This window comes from Lathamus discolor, chromosome 2, assembly GCF_037157495.1.
Source record: "Lathamus discolor isolate bLatDis1 chromosome 2, bLatDis1.hap1, whole genome shotgun sequence".
In the NCBI taxonomy this organism is placed as follows: Eukaryota; Metazoa; Chordata; class Aves; order Psittaciformes; family Psittacidae; genus Lathamus; species Lathamus discolor.
Window position 1 is genome coordinate 96582787 of NC_088885.1, and position 22824 is coordinate 96605610.

A 22824-nucleotide genomic window follows, 5' to 3' on the forward strand; every position below is an offset into this window, starting at 1 on the left:
CCTATGCTGTCAGGGAGGGGAGCTCCTTCAGCTTTGCCTGTGTGTAAATATATATGTACACTGCTTGACAAGTAATGGTAATTCTGTGTTCTCTAGAGTAACCTGAGAAGTTCTCTCCCCCTTGCCAAACAGCTAGTAGCTTTTTTCCCTCATGTAGAGGTAATATTTTCACATTGTCACTGAGTGTTAAATCTTACTTATATTTGCTTAAATTAAATGTGTTTAAGGTTAACCTTAGGTGACTCGTTTAATTTATATGAACAGATCTGGTTTATTTTGGGTCAGTAAAACCTAATTAAGTTTCTGTTATCTCCAGAGTGCAATCTCCAGTAAGTTCTTTTGGTTAATACTCCTGCTTCCTGCCTTTCTCTGCTTGAGCGTTACTTGTAACTGTAGGAAAGGAGAAATTTCAGATCAAACGGCTTGGGAAGAGATGGTATTGGTGGGGGATTTTTTTCTTAAAGAAGGAATATATCCTTTGAGTGTATAAAGATATCAAAGAAGGTGAAAAACATGTTTGATGAAATATTAAAATATATTTTAAATGCAATGAAAATAATTCAAATATAGTTAATTTTTTTCCTAATTTTTTTAACACTTCCCTTTGCAAAATTATTTTAGTTCAACCTATTCTGTAAAGTTATTCAGAAATTGTCTTAAGTACAGCACATGGCAAGCAGAGCTCACTTTCCAGAATTTTGTACTTGAAAGTCAGAAGGGAACTCTTTGCCTTTCAATAATTTCAGCTACAAAAGAAATAGCTGCAAAAATAAAACTGTGGACAGGATTTCTGAAGGCTTTTAAACCTTTCAGCTCATTACACTGAGGACAAATCCAGATGCAGCCACACAGAACAGACGATTTCAGTTCACTCAAAATCAAAAGAAAGAAGATTCAAAAACATCAACATCAGTCACCAGCGTCAACCAGGCCAGCACATCTCGACTAGAAGGATTGCAGTCAGAGAACCACCGCTTGAGAATGAAAATTACAGAGGTATTGCTTAGTGTATATATTGCCCAGGCTTTTTTCTTAATTATTGTTTTTCATTACAATTGAATAATCTGCTTAAAGGTTGACTACTTTTTAGAGGAACAAAATTGTTTTTCAACAGAAAGCTACTGAAATAATAAGCAGCAGATGATTTATAGGAGTAACTAATTAATACAGCAGATACTTGGCAGGTATGATAAAATGAAAATGCACCTTGGCAAATTAAAATGAAACTTTCCCTACTTATTTGTAACAGGCAAATTACCCTGCTGTTCCACATGGACGTGCTGAGCACCATAGAGCAATAGCTCTAGAAGTATAACCTTTACATGCAAGTGTAAACTTAAGAGCTATCTTTGTTCCTGTTTATGGCTGAGCTCAGAGACTGCTGCTGCTGTTATTTGTCAACCTCTCTGAGATTTCGCTCAATAACTTGCTAGACAGATTTTTACATCTACCACGAAACAGAATTACGTATTTTCTTAAGCTGGAAAAAAACCTTTATGGTCATGTAAGCTGATCCTTTTGGCACAAAAGCTGTGAAGTTTCTTCAGTCTCTACTGAGAGAAAGGCTAAGTACATGGGGTACATGAATTCCACTGGCGCTATAACATGTATATTTTTAATTGTATCCATCCTTGCTCAGGACCTCAAACAATGATAATCCGCCTTGAAGACTGCTCATTTTGTGAGACAAGATAACCATAACTGATCTATATCTTACAAAAATATTAACCTGCTCTTGCCTAGCTCATGAAGTATTCTTATACATTGAAGAAAAGGTATTTTATTGCAACCATTACTTCTTTATCTGGATTGTTAGTTAACAATTGCCTAGGTAACCAAAAGGTGTTTACTCAGACTAACAAAAACCACAAAAACAAAAGTTCTCTCTGCCTTGTTAAAGAAATTTAGTTCAGCTTTGCCAGTTCCCTTTCATGTGAGGGCCTTGCAGTTTTTAATGAAGGCTCAGCTAGCTACTTGCTATTTCACTTTCTTTACCCTAATGTATTTTTTTTTTTGCTACTAAGTCTCCTAACTCACAAGATCTCAGCCTGTGCCTTGCAAGGCTCACAGGTAAGTCTGGTCAGGTCAATTGAACCATGTTAGTGCATTAAGGATCTTTTTAGACTTTGCTTAAATAGGTTAAATACCCAACACCAGTAGGTCCAAATAAGTGTTTCATTGTCAAGGGGATTTGTAGCATGCCTTACTGCGGGCTGGCAGCTACATCTCTGGCTTATTTACCTTGAGTTGCTATGTCCCAGTTCCATAAGGAATCAGTGTAAATTTAAATTCAGCACTTTTAAAATTCAGATAAGCCAGTAGTGAGTGAGATATACTCTGAGCACCACATCCTGTACAACTGTTCACAGAGACCATCCCAAAACACCATTATGACGCTTGTATCTGGTTATTTTCTACTAGAGCTGTAGCCAGCTGAATACAAGTTAGCCCTTTTTGTTTCTTCCTCCACACCTTATTTCCATTTTTTTAACTCTTTTAAAATTATGCTTGCAACAGCCATTTAGTGCTAACTATCAGATAACACGGTTTAAGACACAAGATATAAAACATGGGGTAGTTTTTAAATCAAAAACTAAAAACTGTGAGTTGGATTTTCTCCAAAATTCCACACACACAGAGGCACAAGCAAAAGAAGTCTAACAGGACTCTCTCTCTCTAAGGTAAAAGGAGTAAAAATAAATCTTTAGGAAAACAAAATATTCCTGTAGGGTTGACTGCAGTCACTCACATGGCTGGACATGCCCCTGGTGCTGTAGTTCGCTTATATTCTCCTGTATGATCAATAATTTGACTCAACAAAATGGTTATATCTATGCATGCCACATTTGTACACATAAATAATAGATAGTTGAGAGGTTTTCAGTCTGGGCTTTCTAATGTCCATTTCTTTCTCATTCTTCAGTATATCTGAATTGCTTAAAATTTCAACTACTGAAGCTTATTCTTCTCATGTCCTGTGTGCAATATCACAGCTGAATTCAGCTTGTTAGTTGTAATATGATTTATAGAAGTAGTGTTGTAGTGCCATAAGAAAGGTATATTTGGCACAGTGTGGAAATTGCATTGCCACCTGCCTTCTAGTCTAATTACAGAAAGCCACAAAGTCGTTGCAGATACCTGAAGTGTAGACTTGAATTTTTAGGGATTCATATTCTTTCTGTTTTGCAGCTGGACAAAGACTTGGAAGAGGTCACAATGCAACTCCAGGACACTCCTGAGAAAACAACATATATTAAGCAGAACCACTATCAAGATCTTAATGACATTCTTAGTATACGGAACTTTACAGACAGTAAAGGTGAGAATTAGTAAAATCCATTCGTAGCTTAACCTACTCAGATTTTGAATAGCAGTTTCATTGGATTGGTTCCTGAGCACTCAGACCTTGGTAAGAGCCAGAGCTTTAAATATTTTGGTTGTGTTGCAGAAAGCATGCAGATTCACATAATAAGCTATGTGGTACCCACTGAGTAGTTATTTCTCTGTACGTTTTCTTCATTGTATGTCCTGTGTGTGTAATACACATGGTAAAGTGGAAAACTTACAGAAGTGTACTTGTGCTCTGAAGTCAAGTTTTCTTTGCTGCCTGGGGGACGGAAAGTCACAGAATGTGTCAGATCTTGTGAGGGTTAATCAAGCCAGCCTTCAGCAGTAGGAAGCCCAGTTTAATATGTGCTTGTCTGAGTAGGGTGCTCAAATCCTGCTTTTGGACACTGCTAACAAGAGCATAGAAGAGAATCATGTAAATATTTCAGTGATGATTTGGACTCTAAATGTAGAACTGAAAGCACTCACGTATGAAAATTCTTCCCTAGGAACTGATAAAAAAGGATTTCATGATGACTGTAATATTCCTAAGTTGTTTCTACTGTGTCTCTTCATTGCTCCCTAAAGAAATACATGTGAAAAAAATTGCTTCCATTAAGGCTATTTTGCTTTTGGGAAGCAGTAAGATCTGGTGCATAGTGCAATAAAGTGAAAGCCAGGACACCCAGCTTCCATTTCTGACTCTAGAATGTATCTACTTTGTGACTTTTGGCAAATGACTTTGTACAGATGAATATTACTATAGTGTGTGAAAAACTAGTTGCCCTGTGTTAGGAAGTCGTAGACTTACATGTTTGTTGCAATGAGAGGCTCAGGCTTCCTGTTGATGTGGCAGCATAAGCTTGGTTAAGTGGAACAGAAGTTCCTCCTGTAAATATAGTTGTTGAAGAATAATTTTAGAACAACAGTAATGGTTCACATATGCTTTTGAAGCCTATTGAAGTTTTGGTTGGATAAGGTTGCTTTTTCATGTGCCTTTTGTTTTAGCCTGGATATACAATTGGTTGTGTAACTTGTGAGGAAAAAAAAAAAAAAAAAAAGAAAAGGAAGAGCTCCATAGAGTTCCCAGTGTCCTTTTTAAAATTAAAAAACAGAAGGGGGGAAAGGAGGAAAAGGAAAACGTAAATAGCTGCTGGAGGCGTGTGATTATTGGGCTGAGATCAGCAGCAAGAACTAACATCAGTGAGTGGGATGAGGCAGTTTTACCAAGTGTTTGAAAGGAACACATAGAATGTTCCACTCATGTCAGATGCTCCAGGAAAAATGATAAATCATGAATAATGTTTCAAGCAGAAAAGATACAGTACATTGTGCCAAATGCCCATCTGAGTTTGGGTTGGAGAAACAAAAATGATTCTCAAGAGATACAACGGGTATAAATTTAGGATGGGATGCTTCCCACAGGAGGTTGCACTCCATTAGCAGTAGGATGCTGGCAAAGAAATCAAGGAGAAAATATAACCTTTCTGCACTCACTTGTGGCTATATCTACAAAAGACATTGATGCCTAACTGCTGCTTTAAGCAGCAGAATCAAAGGTTGTCCGTGTTCCTAATTTCCCCCAGTACATTTCCCTAAATTCTACATTTCTGCTGCGAGGTATATATTTAAAATCACCTGTTAAGTACTAAGCCCTAATGTACAGAGTAGCTTGCAACTATGTATTATCAGGATTTATAGGGTAGGTATTCATGCTGAAGTCACCGGGCTCAGTTTTCTGAATAGACCTACTATATAAAGCTCCACACAAAAGAGGAAGGTGAAGAAGGACTTTTTTCCTTGGCCTTCTTTATACTGGACAGGTTAGAGCATCTATTCATCTTGGAATGAGGAAGAACCTGGATCCCAATTTGCAGCAGGTAGTTGAATCTTGGTCCCACACTGGGTGGCGAATGCCCCAGGCATGAGTATTATGAAGTATCCTGATCCTGACTCAGGTGACATTAAATATTCATACTTCCAGGCTCTGAGCCACCATGTCCACAACCCTTGCTAGCCTTTTCCTGTCCCTCCATTTCCATTTCTTCTGCCTCATGTTCTCTCTCTTTCCTTATTTCCCTGTCTTTTAGCTACATGTCTGAATCTGCTATTTCTCTCACTGCATCCATTCCCAATAGTCAACCTCTGTGCTTAATTTAAATTTGCCATTCCAATCAAAATAACAAGGCTTTGGAGAATTCATGCTGCTGACTCACTGCTGCTTCTGTGCAGATGCAAACAGACATCACATAAATGGTACTTAAAAAAATTCTGGCCCTTACGGCTATAGGAAAGCTAACTCTGACTGACATAACTATGCTTTCTGTAGCTATGTATTTCATGTAACTTTCTGTAAATGAGAGTACAGAACCTTGAAATTATGCGTCCTTGATGGTATTTGAGCAAAGCTTTGGAACTGTGAATAATTAGCATGGCCTCTGGAAGTGACCATGTCTCTCACCTCCATCGTGCAGCTGAGGAAGCCAGTCCGGTGTTTTTAAGGTGATGACAAGGTTTGTGCCTACCTTGGACCTCGTAAAAAACGTGAGCTGAGAGAGTGGGAGTAGGACAGAGAAGAGAGATGTTAAAAATAGCAGCTGACTTGGAGCTAAAAATCATAGCAGATCATTTGCCACATTTGTATTGTGGCCATGGCTGAATCCTGTCAGTCTCCTTTATAAAATGTCTTGCTGTTCTTAAGGAGTTCATATAGAGAATTTCATGTGGTGTATTCATTGTTATTGCTTACACAAATTCACTACACTTCAGAGAACTGATAATAACAGATAATAACACAGGGCTTATGCATCTCAAACAAGTCCTAATAAAACTTTAATGTCATAGTACACTTCAGTGGGTTTCTCATCTGTAAAAATCGTCCAGAGTTAAAATTACTAACTTCTATAGCCAAGTGCCAAAGGAGGTTATTTGAATTTTCCCCTTCCTTCCCCACCACCCTTCTTTGCATCAAATATGGATTTAGGATACAAAATTTAAATTACTTTAACCAAAATAGGCAGACACAGCTGTTTACTCCTATAACTGCCTGACCTCAGGCAAGGTTTCCTAACTTCAGGATTCCTGGTTAGTTATTAACAGCAACAGCTCCTAGTGTAGCTCAGGAGGTCTTTGCCAACACAGGGACTTCTTTATGGCTCATTCCAGTTGATCTCATTTAAAGACTGATATTATCAGAATCATTCATCTCTTGTTCACAAACCTCTAATGTCCCTGAGACATCTATAGCAATTGGCTATGTAAGAAAAGCAATTAGGAAAATGTGGCTTGTAGTTTATGGTTTGATTGCTTACTTTTTAATGCAGGCTTTTTGTCTGCATGGTAGACAGCTTTGTGTGGTCAAGCAGTTCCCAACAAGCTCCATGGACTGCATCTCTGGTACCTCAATCAAGTGGCTTCCTCAGCTGAATTTAAAAGAGTATCCCTCTAACTTCTAATACATTCCTCAGATGATTTTAAGTCACTGTGTCTGCTAGTGACCTCAGCTCTGTGTGCAGCGCAACATGAACTTCTCCCCTGGCATTTGTGGGCTCTGGTTGCCTTGCTGGAGCAGCAGGGCTGCATTACAGCCTGGGTTTGAGGCAGGGATGGGCTGTGGGTGAGACCAGCACTTGGTTCGGGCAGTTTGTTACTGGCAGTGCCGTTCAGCAAAAAGAGCCAAGCTTGGAGACACGGCTGAGTTTTACAGGCTGACATTTGGAAAAAGGAGGACAAATGCATGTAACTGTGATGCTGTGTAAAGAGGAAGGTTGTGCTGCACAGCTCCAGGGAAGAAATGCCCTGGCACGGGCACAAACCAGAGCTTCCCAAAAGGGCTCCCTGCACTCATGTAGCTGGTGTGCCAGAAGCAGGAGAGACTTTGTGAAGGTAGAAGTTATTTCTACTGTGCAAGTCCTCGCAGAGATAAAAGCTGAAAAAATACAGAGAGAATTTCCTATGTGGTTGGCGGGGGGGAGGGAGAGAGAGGTTGGATAATTTTGCTATGCTTGGAATCGTACAATCTTACTCCATTTGACTTCTATTTGACATTTTATTATATGAAATTATTTCTACATGAATGATTCATAGATTGCAAGGGGTTCATATAGAGCCAAGCTCAGAAGAAATCCTGCAGAAGAATCTCCATTTATTTCTACCTTTGACAGTACATTTCAGAGTAGCGCATTGGGGAAATTAATGAATAACAGACATCCTATGGAAAGTACATAAGAAACAAGAGGCAGCCTTGCAACAGTCCCCACTTATGGACAAACCCTTTTCTCAGGTTCTCTCTCTGCAGGCACCCTTGCTTGTTCAGAAAGCTTTTTCTGTTCTGAGCCTGAAAACAGCCTTTACTCATTGCTGTAAATGGACTGGGAGCATTCATTTACATGTCAGATATGCCTACATACTGTCAGTTGTCACCCCATTCCAATGTTTTCTAGCGCTAGTTTTTTCCCCATGGAAAAGCAGCTCAAGGAAAACAGATTTCAAAGGCATGTTGCTCATAAACGTCAAGCAAAACAGAGTGCATCTGTGACAGAGGGGAGAAATATTACTTCTATGAAGTTAGTGTGATTCAAGCATTAAACCTGAGATTGAAACCACAGATTCAAAGGAAAGGCTTTCAGAAATAACTCCTTTAAAGGAACACTGTTTTAAGGAAAGGATATAGTTCATTATATGCCTTGTATATAGAAATATATAGAGATACGTACACTAGTTTCTATGAAGCCTAGCAAAAGGATTCCAAACCTGAAATTGGAGCTTGTTTCTATTTCAACAGGGAAACCAAACTGCCAGAGGTTCAGTGCCTGCCTTTCCTTGCACAGAATAAATCTGCAGTAAAGGGAGTTTCTTCTGATTTAAAGTAGTATAAATCAGAGGATAATCTTGCTGGCTTTTCTTTTAAAAACTCTTCCTTTCAAAACATAGGAATCAGATGTCACGATTTAGACTGCCCGGTGCTGTGAGCTTAGTTCAGGAGTCTTTTTCTGATCTACCCAGCAAACAATGTGATCCTTTCAGTCTTTCCTTTCATTTTAATTTTGCCTGGCTAGTCATGTTTCCCAGTCCAAACAGAACTGTGAAAAATTACAGCAAATTTTAACAATCTGCCTCTAGCTTTAAAGTTTCCAGAGTTCTTGAGTAAATCAGCAAAGTTATCTCTGCCACCTCTTATAAGCCATTATTAAACCACATTTGCTTCTTTGTGGAGCATAAAATATGCTTTGTAGCAGAGAGAAAACAACAGTGGAATTGCAGGATGCAGGGCAAAAAGGAGTTCTGCCATCCAGTTGTAAGCCATGGGAGGAATATTGCCACTAAAGTGTAATGATGAAGATGTTTAATAAAGCTGCAGTGTACAAGCAGCAACAAAACACACTTCTAGTTAAAGTAATAGAGTTTCTAAACTCTAGGAAGAAATAGCAGCAGTGGTAGTCACCCAGTGTTTTCTGCCTGCAGCGGAAGAATGCACAGTGCATTTAAGCCAGCCCAGGTAATTTTGACAGCACCAGGTTGCAGGGTGATTATACGTACGGCAGGTCTGAAACGAGCATCACCCCTGGCAGAGGGAGAGGCAAGCAGCTGGGAACAGTGACCTCCTCACTGAGCTTCCGCACAGCCAGCATCAGATATGCTCTTTCAGCTCAGAGCTTTGTAATTGGAAATTGTTTCTCTGCTGCAGGTAGGCAAAGGTCCTGAGCCAAAGACTTCTGGCTCTCGCTGACAACTGGGCAGCAGGTTTTGTTTTCTAATGAACCCATCAGTGAGTGTCATGCAAGGCCCTTGAGATCCATTTGCCTTTTTTTCCCAACAGTTTTCCAAATAGAAAGTGCTCAGGCATCACTTATCTGGACTTGTGAGTTCCGGATTGAGGTCTACAAAGGTGAAAATTACTTAGAAAGTGCTTCTGGCTAATGTAAATTCAATTTTGAAGGGAGCTAGATCATCCCAGAGCAACTTGTTTGGTCGCATCTGTAGTGGCAGACATTAGCCTAAGAACGAAGAGCATTTTTCAAGGGACATACTTAATGGACAGAGGAAGAAAAGATGTGGAAGTACCAAAAGCAGTGCTACACTTTCCAGGGGAAGCTGGGAACTCAAATGTTTACTGCTACCCTTAATTTATTTTCTTTCAGTTGTTCATGTATATAAAATCAGTTTCCTGAAGTTTTTGAAGTGCATATGGTAATAGTGTTTTTTCTTTAAGCTCCAGCTCCTGGAAGCATATGACTAAGTGAGAATTTTGTTCTTCATTATTTAAATGAAAGGTAAATGAAAAACAAAAAAAAAAGAAAAAAGAGAGATATTCTTGTTTCCATAGCTGCAGAATAAAAATCTAACAACTGCTCTCCCCAAAAGCTTAACAAATAAGAATTGCCCAGATTTTTTGTATTTTGAAGGAAGCAGAGGGAAAAGAAAAAAAAAAAAGAAATCTCAACATTGTGGCAGGTTTTATGTGAATTTTGTCTGTATTTTATACATATGCATTAAAACTTGTATATAGTAATTTTACATACAGACATTTATGCGGTATATTAAGGGAGAGTCATCTGCAAGAGTGGTAGGAAAGGGTCTATTAAGAATAACACACAGTGATATATGGGCAGTTGGTGTTGAGGGGTGAGTAGGCAGAGAATATATGATTACTGCTCTACTTTAAACTAAATCCCCCACCTTTTTGACAGGGACCACCTCCTTCTCTCTCTCACAGCATAAAGAAACCCCTTTAGGGGCGTACAATACAGATATGAAATAACATACTCCCGAAGCCCAACAGTTGCATATTCCAGTCATTGGATGAAGATCTGTATCCTCAGTGGCTCTGTAAAAGATTACATTGCTTATCTTGGCCAAAGGAGTTGGAACCCTAAAATAGTTAAATAATATACATTTCCATCCCTAATTACAAGGATTACTCAAATTTTAACTTCAGTTTATATCATAAAATCAGCATTTTTCATTGTCAGCTTAGTTCAGCTCAGGACTGAATGTTGTTTTTAATCATGGAAGTAAAAAGTGTTCTTTTCTATGTGTCTGTTTATAGACATCACAAGGCTTTTATGCAAATGTCAAGCTTAATATACATAGAAATGTGATATATGCAAAATAAAAACTGAAATCTTGTGACAGCAAATGCCTTACCAGCAAATTTCAGGCTGCCCTGAGATGATAGACTTGCTTATGTTAGCCACTGTCAGGTTTGACACTTTGCTGTCCTCCCTTCACATCTAAACCACCACTGAATCCTGTCATATCATCTTTTTAAGCACTCTTTGTGCTACAGCTGAATTCCTTAGCTCTCTTTTACTGACATTTTCTTGCCCCAACAGAAGAAGCTTCATGTGTTTTGGACGCCTCCTTTCTCAGACCCTTCACTTCCATGCAATATAAGTGAAAAATAATCCCTCCTGCTCTTCTGAGCTATAGGCATCCCCATGCCTGCACATTTTTGCATCCTCACCTGTTTACTTATTTCCAGGCTGCTTGTTAGATTTTTCACAGCATAAAGTTAACGCTACAAAATAATGCCAGGGATGACCATGCTGGGAGGGCAATTATACATATTGGAGTTTGCCCTCAAAACATTTCTGTTTCTGCTTCCAGCTTCTTTCCTTGTTCTTTGTTTCTACTGCTTGTTTGGTCCCACCAGTGCTTGTTGATAACGTATATATTCCTAGCATGCTGGGACCTAAGCATTATTTGAGGCTTCTGAGCATTAGTAGAACAGAAAATCTGCTTAAGCCTTCAATGCACGCTGGGGTTTTTTGTGCTGTTTTCATTTTCTCTATGCTATTTTCTGTCTTTTCCTCCTTATACCTATTTTTTGCATTCAAATCCTACAGTGTCCTTTTCAGGAATTTACCTTCAAGTCCTCGTCCATGCCGCCTTAGTGCCTGCAGCAATCACTGTTTCTTTGTGTGTGTGGCAAACAACTGCCTGTGATGGATTTGGAGCTGCTCTGTAATTATTTATGAAAACTGTGCACTGTCCTCATTACTCAGATGTTTTCCATGTGACTTTATTTGGCTTAACACAGGAGGAGACTTTGGAAAAGCAGGCAGGAACAGAAGGGATCCCTGGTGAAGGCAGACTTCTTAAAATGGCTGTGTTCGTCTACAATTCCCTGGGGGACCAATGCCACTGGCTTCAGCTCAGCTAGCCCAGGACTCCTGGGACACACAGGGGAAACAAGTGAAGCTACCTACAGGGAAAATTATTATCTTCTGTATTATCACTATGCAGAAATGAGAGCAGCAGGAGAAAGCTTAATGAAATCACTAGCTGTCCTTCCTGCAGGCAGCCTATGGACCAGTGCAACTGATATGAATCCTATTTCCACGCTAAATGATAACAGATAGTTAAATGATGGCACTTGAATGCTTATGAGATTGCAAGAGTATCAAGGTTTTATACATTAACGAGATTGTAGTTTTTTTAGGAAAACACTAAAATAAGACATTTTCTTCATGAGAAAAGGTAACAGTGTTTGAGTGCAAGTTAATATGATGCTGCAGTTACATTAATTTTTTACACAACCTTGAATGGGCGAGAAAGCATGATAGAACTACACAGAGATGAGCAACAAGGTTTGGTTTGTGTTTGGTTTTTTTGAAGTGGGGTGGGGGAGAGCAAATGAAGGGCAAAAGAGGTTTTGTCACTTTTCTGTTTCCCCGTGGTAGTTCTTATGAAGGAGAACATCAAAAACATAGGAGTACCAAAGACTCACAGGGAAACCTGCCTCTGCATTGGAATATAGGCATAAAGAGTTCATTTCATGGCATTATTAACATCTGGGAAATTTTAAGATGAAGCAATTGAAAAATGGTGTCACTCAATCACAGTAAGGTAAAATTGAATGTGTTGTCCATCCAGATGGTGAGAAAGCCATTTTGAAAAATCATCTTGACCAAAATCCACCAGCACAATGGGGCTCATCAGACCCTTCCAGAACAAGCAAAGATCCTATAGAAGACATCAACTCTCCAGAACAGTAAGTATCATAGAATCATAGAATCATAGAATAGTTAGGGTTGGAAAGGACCTCAAGATCATCTAGTTCCAACCCCCCTGCCATGGGCAGGGACACCTCACACTAAACCATCTCACCCAAGGCTTCATCCAACCTGGCCTTGAACACTGCCAGGGATGGAGCACTCACAACCTCCCTGGGCAACCGATTCCAGTGCCTCACCACCCTAACAGGAAAGAATTTCCTCCTTATATCCAATCTAAATTCCCCTGTTTAAGTTTTAACCCGTTACCCCTTGTCCTGTCACTACAGTCCCTGACGAAGTATACACCATTGCATATTGGTACAGAAAGAGGCATTCCTTTCTCAGAAAGAAATGTCATCTTACATGTGCTTGGACATGTGCACTTTCAGCTGTTTTAGACATAAATTCCATCCTGGACACCATTTGTCTTGCTGATAAGATGTTAACTTATTACATTTCATCAAAACCCATATTACTCTTTCATGAATTTTTATGGGAAGACCTTCACTGTAAACCTTTTCAGTCAGCACCAGCTACAGAGAAAGCCTGGACCATCAGCAACAGATGTGAATGGCAACTTCTGAGGCATCAGTGTTGTACTGTGATGTCTCCATGCCGCCAGCTTACCATCCCCACCAAACGTAAAAGACATCAAGGGCCTAAGGTGCCCCAAAGTCAGACTAGCATAATTCTTTTCTCTTCTTAGAAACATCCATAACACATTGTCTAAAGATATGTGCACACACGTGCCATGGCTATTATCAAAATTCCAAGTTCTTTCACACACCAGCTAGGGGAGTTCATGGTGTACATAGCATTTTGTTCTCTTTCAATCTTAAACTAGCTGAGAAATAAAAACGGTCTGAGGGCTTTTCAGTGTTGCCATAGCAGCTGGTCCTGGGTTTTGGCACAGGAAAGCCTGCACCAAGTAGTTTCCCTTAGAAACAATGCTGCGGCTACAAGGAGAGGATGGCACAAAGCACTTGCTAGTTTCATAAAGGGAAAAGAGTCTTATGGTATCAGCTTTTGCCTCCAGGAACCTGTACAATAAAATCACATACTGCCCTCCTCCAGCTCAGCAAGGCCTTCTGTGGGCCAGAGCTCAGGGAAGCACCACGCTCATTTGTCCTTGGATGAGCTATTTCCCCATGGCAGCCTAGTTACACAGGCACCACTTCATCAGATTCTGGGGTAACAGCTGTCAGACTCCTGTTTTGTACACAGGCAACTTAAAAGCTAATTGAAAAACACAATAAATTAAACAAATTACTAGGCTGAGTCACATGTTACATCAGCGACAGCAAAACTGACTGCAGATAGCCGTTACTACCTTGTAGTACCTGGTGCAGAAAAACACATGGATTTCTCACTTTGTCCTTGCACTCAAAATTATCCCTGATCCAAACATGCAGGAGATCTAATGCACACACAAGTGTACACATATGCACCAAAAAAAAGCCCCCACTAGCTGAGATAACTGGTTATTTCACAGAACCAGGGCTCTCACTGAGAAAGCTCTCGTGACTTTATGGGGTCAGCAGAGTACTTTAATGCATAGCTATTAGAGGTCTGTCTTTTTGCAGCACCATTTGTCAGAAATAATGTAGTGTGAATGCAGCCTCATCTGCACATCGCCCTCTTACATTAAGAGAGATGCTAAGAAAAAGACAGACACTTAGATAGTTCAGTTGTCCCAGTAGAGACTTAATACAGGAAAAGAAACCCAACAAGCCAACATTCACCAATGACAGAACTTCCTCTAGGCTAGTGGTAACTGATGAGAAAACTGAGATTCCCTAAAGGTCTTACAGAGCAAGTCAGTACAAATCTGAACGGTCGCTGACATTTGTGGAAAGCAATTAATAAAGTCCTGTAAATCAAAACTGTGTCATTCAGCACTTGCACAGCCGTGACTGTGCCAGGTCCAGGGGTCAGTGTCTCCCCTGGGGATGAGCTGGTAGTTCGGGTACCACAGCCACAGCACGCAGGCACAGTGGAGCTGCCAGAGGGGAGAATTGTAGCCATCTTCAAGACTAGGGTTTTGTGATTCCCTCACTTTGACAAGAGGTTGCCTCTTGCCAAACTTCGTGATCTTTAAGAATATCGTCCTGCTCCCATGGGCATATTTTCAACTTGTCTGGCAGCACTTCTGCCCTTCCACAGCTATTATATATAACATTTTTGTCAAGAAACAAACAAACACACAAAAAGGAAGTTAAGGATAAGCTTTAGTTTGTGCTCTCTATCTTATTTCACTGCATGCATAGAGCATGCACATGGGAATACATGATGCTATATCAGGGGCAGAGGTATTTGAAAAACATTTTCTGCTACAAAAAACCACTGATGAAACCCATTGGCATGGGGCGGGGGGGGGGGGGGAACGGGGGACGGGACGGATGACTACTTAAGCAACTTACCTAATAACTTACCTAACCTACCCTCTTTCAGTTTAAAGCCATTCCCCCTTGTTCTACCACTACATGCCCTTGTAGTCATCTCAGTCAGAATGTGAAAAACATTTGGTTTGTACTTGGCTCAGATTTAGAACCCTGACATAAGAAAAATGCAGTCTGTATGATGGTGAGACAGCCTTAGAGCATGACTATAGATGATTCACAATTCCCTTTGCCTCTTGCTCCCTTTCCTGCTGGGCAGAACTCAGTAGGTTATCCATGTGCCATGTAAAATATGCCGTACCCAAGTCAGACCATCAGATATGAGGAGCGAAAAATTTGGGCTGGCTGTTTTCTCTCCTGTTCATACCAACTACACAGTGTAAATTAACACTTCCTCTGGTAGGCAAAGCAGTGTTGGTGCACAGGCTCAAGCCCTGCACTTTGATTTTCTATGGTGCTTGTTAGCATACTGCCTAGCACAGCTGTATCAACTTGGGCTCTCCTGGGTAATGCTCAGGCCCAATCTGGTATTCAGAAACCCTCTTTAGGGGAGCTTAGCTGCATGGATGGAAGTAGCACCATGCCAGTACCTCTCAAGTCTAGAGAGCAGCTTGAACCAGTTTAGAATACATATAATCATATTCATTTCCCAGGAGGCTGGGGCGCCTCTTACACAAAGTCAACTCTTTTTTGCTGGCGGTCCTGCTTACTTACCTAAAGATCACATCTTAGATCACACACAGATTATCTGTAAGATGGCCACATGAATACATTCAATGGGATATCTTCCATGACCTTAAAGACTTTCTTCTATGCATCTTCATTCCTGCATGTTATCTCATCAGTGACCTGAGTTTGGTGAATTACGTTTTGGCACCATTAAAATTTCTACTGTTCTCTTTTTAAGAGCAACAATACAGAACAGTTTTCCAGATTTCTGAGTAAAGGTGATGACAGATTTCTGCAGGACCCCACTAAAAGCTGCCATTTTGATAGACTGTTTCCTTTATGTGGTCATTTTTGTAACCTTCGAAGCAGCTTATCACTTTGCAACCGTTATAATAGAAACCGACTTGATTTTTTATTTTCTGAGTTAAAGCTCTGCTTTTAGCAGCATTTAGAAAGACAGTAAAATGCCCTGCTGGAGCCAGTTATGTCAATTATAGTAACCAAAAATTCTCATCAAAAGAAGTTAGTTATGCCTGGATTCTTGCATGACAGTCATATGGCTCAGCATGAACATGCTTCTATTGTTCAGTTTCTTCCCTGACAGTGGTTCATATTAGTCTATCCTACTCAGTCATTAAAATAAAGTGGATATAGAATTATTAGTTTACTTGCAAATACATCTTGCTTCGTTGTAGTCTTTTAGAACTTCTCCACTGATGGGCTGAAGAATCAACTGAAATGATCCCTGAATGTTTAGACACAGTTTACACACTCCTGCACATCCTGAGATGTTTGACTGTAATGCAGTTGTTTCAGTCCTCACCACTTACCAATGGATCTCATCAGTGGTTTTCTGCAGCAGAACCAAAATGTTTTTCAAATACCTCTGCCCGTGATGTAGAATCATGTATTCCCATGTGCATTGCATTGTGTTCCTATGAGCACTGACATTGAAAGTCAAGCTTTGACTTGATTTTATTTAACCCTAATAAATGGCATTTTTGTACAGACCTGAGGGTATATGCCCTATTCTAACACAATACCCTGATGACTGGCTGCTCTGTGTGTGGCACCACGTTTGCTTTCCGTCTTCTTCAGCAGTTGTCTTTTATCCTCTGATTCTAAAACCAGTAATACTAACCATTCCTTCCCCAACATACTTGACCATATATATGCTTTGGCACATCTATATTGTATAGACTTGAAACAAATTCATAGAATCATGGAGTCATATGAGTCAGAAGGGACCAATCATTCCAAACTCACTATAGTGAGCAGGGACATCTTCAGATAGATCAGGTTGCTCATGGCCCCATCCAACCTGGCTTTGAACACATCCAGGGATGGGGCATCTGCTGCCTCTCTGAGCAACATGTTCCAGTGTTTCTCCACTGTCATTGTAAAAGATTTCTTCCTTATATTTAGTCTAAACTTACCCACTTTTAGTTTAAAACCATTACCCCTTGTCTATTGCAACAGACTCTACTAAGAAGTCCCTCCCCATCTATCTTATAAGCCCCCCACCAGGTACTGGAATGCTGCTCTAAGGTCTCCCCAGAGCCTTCTCTTCTCCAGGCTGAAAAAGCCCAGCTCTTTCAGCCTGTCTTCATAGGAGAGGTGCTCCAGCCCTCTGACCATTTTTGTGGCCCTCCTCTGGACCCTCTCCAGCAAGTCCGTATCTTTCCTATGCTGTGGACTCCAGAGCTGCACACAGTACTCCAGGTGAGGTCTCGCCAGAGCAGAACAGAGGGGCAGAATCACCTCTCTTCACCCGATAGATGCGCTTCTTTGGATATAGCCCAAGATACAACTGGCCTTCTGGGATGCAAGTGCACACTGCCGGCTCATGTCACGTCTTTCATCCACCAGTAGACCCCGGTCCTTCTCCTTAGGGGTACTCTAAATCCCTTCATGCCCTGGCCGGTAGTTGATACCAGAGGTTGCCTCAAATGCACTGACAAAATGTGGCAGGGGTGGCTGAAGAGAAAAACCACTGATATTGAATAAAAAAAAACCCTACAGAGTGAGGCAAGGTACAAGATTTACTTTTGCTTAAGGAGAAAATAGCAGGCTTGTTTGGATTTTGTTACTTTTTTGTTTTGTTTTGTGCCCCCTCCTAAGAGTTTTGCCTAAATTCTTAATTGTGTGCAAGTCTCCAGGCTACACTCCTCAGCTTCAGTTCCTAGAAACAAAGCTTTCAAGTGACAATAAACTTTAAGTGCAGTTAAAACAAAATTTGCTACCCACTGCAGCCACCATCAGCATAGCCAAATAAACATGCTTTGTCCATGGTATGGCTAATACTTAAATGAGTGAAAAAAATCCCATTCGCTTGATTATGCAACTGGATTCTCTTGGAATAGCTTCAAAAAGCTCTTTAATGAGAAGTCTGTAACAGTTGAACAAAGTAAGCATTTCCACTGGTGGGAAAATAAGCATGGGAAATTCTGCATTTGACCCTGCAACAAGAGACAGAATGACAATCTGCAGTGTCAGGCTCATAAGGATGCAGCACATGGAAGCAGCTAGCCATGCCTCTTCTGCACTCCTTGGGAACGAGGCATGATTTCATTGATAGCACCAGGAAGAATCAGGAGCAGTAGCAAAATGACAATGAATGGATCTTGTTTAGTCCCAGGAATGCACTGCCAGCACTACAATGATCAACACTCTGGATTAATATTTCATCAGACTTTTGAAGGGGATTTTTGAGGGATGAGGAAATGAGAAAGAATTCCCAGCTAGGCAGATTACAACTACTTCCCCTGCTTTAGTTTGTAGTGAAGAAAGTAAGAAGCAACATCATATTTCTTTCTGTTTGAATTTGAAAGCTATACTGCTTGGTCCCCGGGTAGTGCAATAGATGCCTTGGTAGCTGTCTCCACTTCCTAACAAAGCAGAAAAAGAATTTAAACGTCATTTGAATCAGGAAGGCTGTCCAAAGGCAAGCTTTCAAACATACACTTTTTATAAAAGGCTGTCTATGCACAACCATTGCATCAGATAACAGGAAAACATAAATATAAAACTATTGTACTGATACAATGCTTTGAATGGGCATATTTCTTCTGGAATCAAAAAGCCAGTCTTCAGTTCATCTCCATCACTTTGACATCTGTCTTTGCTTTAAAAAGTGCCTCTGTGTTTCAAGAGTGAATGTTTCCAAATGCAGAAGCTGTTCAGGTATGATAACATCGTAATCACTGAAATATCTCTTGCGCTAACAAACCTTATCTGGATTTTGATGTTGTGAAAGGTGCTAGTACCTCCACATCATGGGGGGTAGCACAGCCTTTGTCTCATGGCACCATGCTTTCTACAGTGAGGGGTTAGCTGTGAGCATGGTTTAGTATCCCTTTTAAAAAGCACAAAAAACCCAAAACCTCACCAATTATGATCTCAGTCTGCTTGGAAAATTGGATACAGAATGTTGGGTTCCTAACTAGCTAATTTTGGTTCGGGTGGCAGGTTAGACTCTTTTCAGAGTGCCAGCTCCTCAGTCCCATGGTGCTGACAGCACGAACCTGAGCATCCAGCACCTCAAAAGCACAGACCCAAACTGCAAGGAGCAACCACTTGGAAAAAGCCATCAGTCCAAATTCCCTCCATCCATATGCCTATGTTTGCCTTAGCTGGACTTGCAAAAATGCCATCCTTCATTCTAACATACTCTTGCTAAGTGATGTATGGTTTAAAACTCAGCCATGACCTCGTGAGTGTCTACACAGTTAGCTGGGGCTCCGTATTGCAAGAGATCACTTTGCCATGGGGGTTGCTAAATCATATGCCCTCATTGCAAACTTAAGGTTTTCCCTTTTTCAGGTATTAGCAGTCAAACAATGAACCCGAGAGTGCCTGGGAATTTCAGAAGGTTGTGGGATTCTGAGAACTTAGATTCCTTTGTCATGTCTAGCCTGTCAGAAAAAAATCCCCAGGGGGAAATAACACAGTGGCACAGCTCAACAGCAGTGAGAGTAATTCTTTTGGCATTAACCCTTTCCACCACAGCAGCAGGCACAGAAAATACCCTTACAGCAACCGGCAAACATATTAAGCATGCAACGTATAACATTTTCCTCTCGGCTAACACTCGTCTCCCTGTGTCTCTCCTACAGCATACAGCGTCGGCTGTCTTTGCAGCTGCCCATTCTTCATCATGCCTACTTGCCATCCATAGGAGGAGTTGATGCTAGTTGTGCCAGTCCCTGCGTAAGCCCCAGTGCCAGCCCTCGGCACAGACACGTGCCACCCTCCTTCCGAGTAATGGTTTCGGGGCTGTAGGAAAGGGAGATTAGTGCTTCCTGAACTGCTTTTAAGTACTCAATGACTGGACTAAACATCTGACCTAGAACTCTGCTACAAACATGCAACATTGGCTCTTACTGCAGAGGAAATACCGCTGAGGCCGTCATCACAGGAGTGCCCGTGTAACTCGTGTGGGAAGGCAAAGGAGATGGACACAAGGAGTTTGATCTGTAGCCTTATTCATGGAGTTTTTATTTCTTCACATAGAAGTCACTGAAAAACGTTTCTTCCCAAATTTCTACTAGCAACAAGGAGGATGGGAAATATGGATTTTGCAAATAAGACACTGGAAAAAAAACAAAACAAACAAACAAATGTCACTGAGCTTTACGTGGCTCCTGAGAACATGCAATTCTATACTGTAACCATGTAAGGAAAATACAACGGTTGAGCTATACCATATTTATTGAAATAGATCCACTCATTTTTACAAGAGTTATGTTAAATCGCTGGAAGCATTCTGCACTGGTTAGTCTTGCTTGTTTTCATTTCAGGGACGGTGTTCAATAGGAAAAGATTGCGAGAAATGGTTCCTCGGGTGTCATTGAGACTCTGCAGGGCTGTGAGCAGGGTCACCCTTAACCTGCAGCTGTAGGTGAAAGCCAAGCAGAGGCTGAAGCTCCACTTCCAAGTTGTGTGAGCTGGAGGGCTGCTGTTTGGGAGCAGAGCACTTCACCCTTCTTCAGGGATGATGGTAGTGACTGCTGACCATCTGCAGCTTTATTTATAGCAAAGTTTCTGCACCTCTTTCAGAATAACCACCACCAACCGTACTGTACTAAACTGTCAGCGAAAGTCCTCGCGATCGCGATGGTAATTCAAGAAGCTGAGGACAGATGGGTAGTAAAGTCTTAATGTCACAGGATGGATTGTTTTTCATAGTTTGTTTGAATTATGTTACACATTACAGTAAAATTAATCTAGTGGACTTGGGGGGAGGGCTTAGGGCACAGCACTTTGCTGCTGCAGGCAAAGCCTGCAGGGCACATAGATGTGAATATACACTATGTTTGCTTTGTACCTGCGTGTGACAGTTGTAGCGGACAATGGAGAGGACAAATCAAATTTACCAATAGAATATTTTATCTGAATCCTAAAAAGACTGTAAAAAATCAATGGGTTTTAATACATTAGCTCCATCCCCTGAACAAAATTGATTAGGATGAACGATAGTGGCATACTGTCTGGACCAGCTCTGGAGCCAAACCATCAGGCACAGGTGAGACAGACATGCAGCTTCTTTTTCCAAGGGGCTGGAAACGTGGCATCCCACTGCCATGGCTGTTTGCTAAGAGTAAGGGGGGGAAAAACACATGAAGCACCCACTGGGCTCTCAGTTTTCTCTGACCAATGCCTGTGCACCTCAGACCAAACCTTTGGAATGACATTCCTATAAAGGATTACAAATCAGCAATGACTGAAGCACAGCTGTAGAGGTTCATTAGCTGAGGGACTTAACCACAGCTTTGAAAAGCTAGCATAAATCTCCATTAAAAATAAAATACACCTCATAGTGGCCAAAACCAACATGAATATGTATCTAAATCTTACAATCAGGAGCATCACAAAATATTTCACTTGGCACATACAGTAAGAGAGGTTATGGAAATATCTGTAGCTTTTAGAACAAAAACATGTAAGTATAAACACAGATAAAATAGAACTCATTACTCTGTTTAAGCACTAAACACTGACGTTGTCACTCAATGTGTGTTGACAGTATTCTCTTGCTTTATTAATATCATCAGGGCCTGGTTTATTTTAAAAGGAATGTTACTTTTTAAAAAGAGAAAATTACAATATTGTATATAATGTGTACACAAAGATCTCTGTAGAAATATTATTCCAACTTAGCAGGAAAAAAACAAACCAGAAGTATCGGACCATTGGAGGTGAGTGTGTGTGTGTGTCTGTAACTTCGTGAATACTGACTGTGCGACGTTTATTAGGTTTAAACCATGCAGTACATTCTTTGTCTCAATGATACTGTAGTTTCTCCCATAACATTTTTTTTTACTTTACTGCAGATAACAAGACCAACCAAGTGAATATAGCTATTTAATGTTTCTGTTCTTTTATACTGCAGCAAAAATGTACTGTAAATTTATGAAGAGGCTGTGCCCCAATGGCATTTTCCAATGATGTTAGTGCACAAATGCTTTAAACTAGACTGGAACTGCCAGAATAAAATGTAAATGAAGAATTTCTTGTATAACCTTATACTGCATGAGATCAATTTTTAATAAATTGTTGCAAATCTGTTTTTATGAATAAAATATATAAAACCTAGCTTTTTGGACTTGGTGCCATCTTTAATGTGTGAGTAGATATATAAACATATGTACATATAAAAGCCCCTCTGGAGAAGGAAGAATCCTATTACACCACCACATTGTAAGAAGAAGTCAAAATACACATCCTAGAAGCTGAAGGGCTTGCATCTAGAGAAAGCAGATAGATGAGCTTCTGCTCTGAAACACAGTTTCAACATTTACATCCAAACCACACTTAATACATGCACTACTCTCTCTTGCACCACAGCGAGTATGAATTCAGGAGAAAAACAAAGATTTTACTATTTCACATAAATTATTGGTCATGCCAATATTTAGCTCTACAGTACACTTCAGCAAATGAGAAGTTTCTGAGTATTGTTTCATGAAGGCAGACACTAAACCTCTCCATCCATGTGGTGGGTTTTGTATCCTAAACCAGGTTCTTTTGCATGGCATAATAGGAGGAGAGTAGGAATGTAGTGCAATGAGCCAGCTAGAGGAAAGAGCATTTTTAGTTTGCTTTTCAACAGGTACATTCTCAAGCCAGCAAAAAGTGACATAAAGTCCAAAATGAGAGAGTTCAGAGCCACCACAAATGTGTTTTCTGTAGAATTCTAATGTAGCTTATGAGTCCCATGGAACACAAGCAAAAGAGAAAATACCAGTGAGAAGTTAACAGCATGGATTGTGGCTCTCACTGCACAGTACCAGATGGCAGGAGAAACTCAGATACATCAGATCTCATTCAATAAAGGGAAAAGAAAAAAGAAACCTAGACAACTATATTGTGAAACCTATGAAACCTATATTCAACTAGAAATTGTGGGAGGATGTGAACAACTTAGAGCT

At 40.5% G+C, this 22824-nt stretch overlaps 1 protein-coding gene across 1 annotated transcript in view; it reads left to right on the forward strand.

The window, feature by feature from the left end:
* The window catches only part of GABBR2 (gamma-aminobutyric acid type B receptor subunit 2), a 449684-nt gene extending 427763 nt beyond the window's left edge, over positions 1-21921 (forward strand). Inside the window, exons 16-19 of the mRNA XM_065669323.1 lie at positions 814-996; positions 3190-3319; positions 12205-12322; positions 19510-21921. Of these exons, the coding sequence (XP_065525395.1) occupies positions 814-996; positions 3190-3319; positions 12205-12322; positions 19510-19675 (597 nt within the window). The 3' untranslated portion in view covers positions 19676-21921. The remainder of the gene's footprint in view (positions 1-813; positions 997-3189; positions 3320-12204; positions 12323-19509) is intronic.
* Positions 21922-22824: the final 903 nt, after the last annotated feature.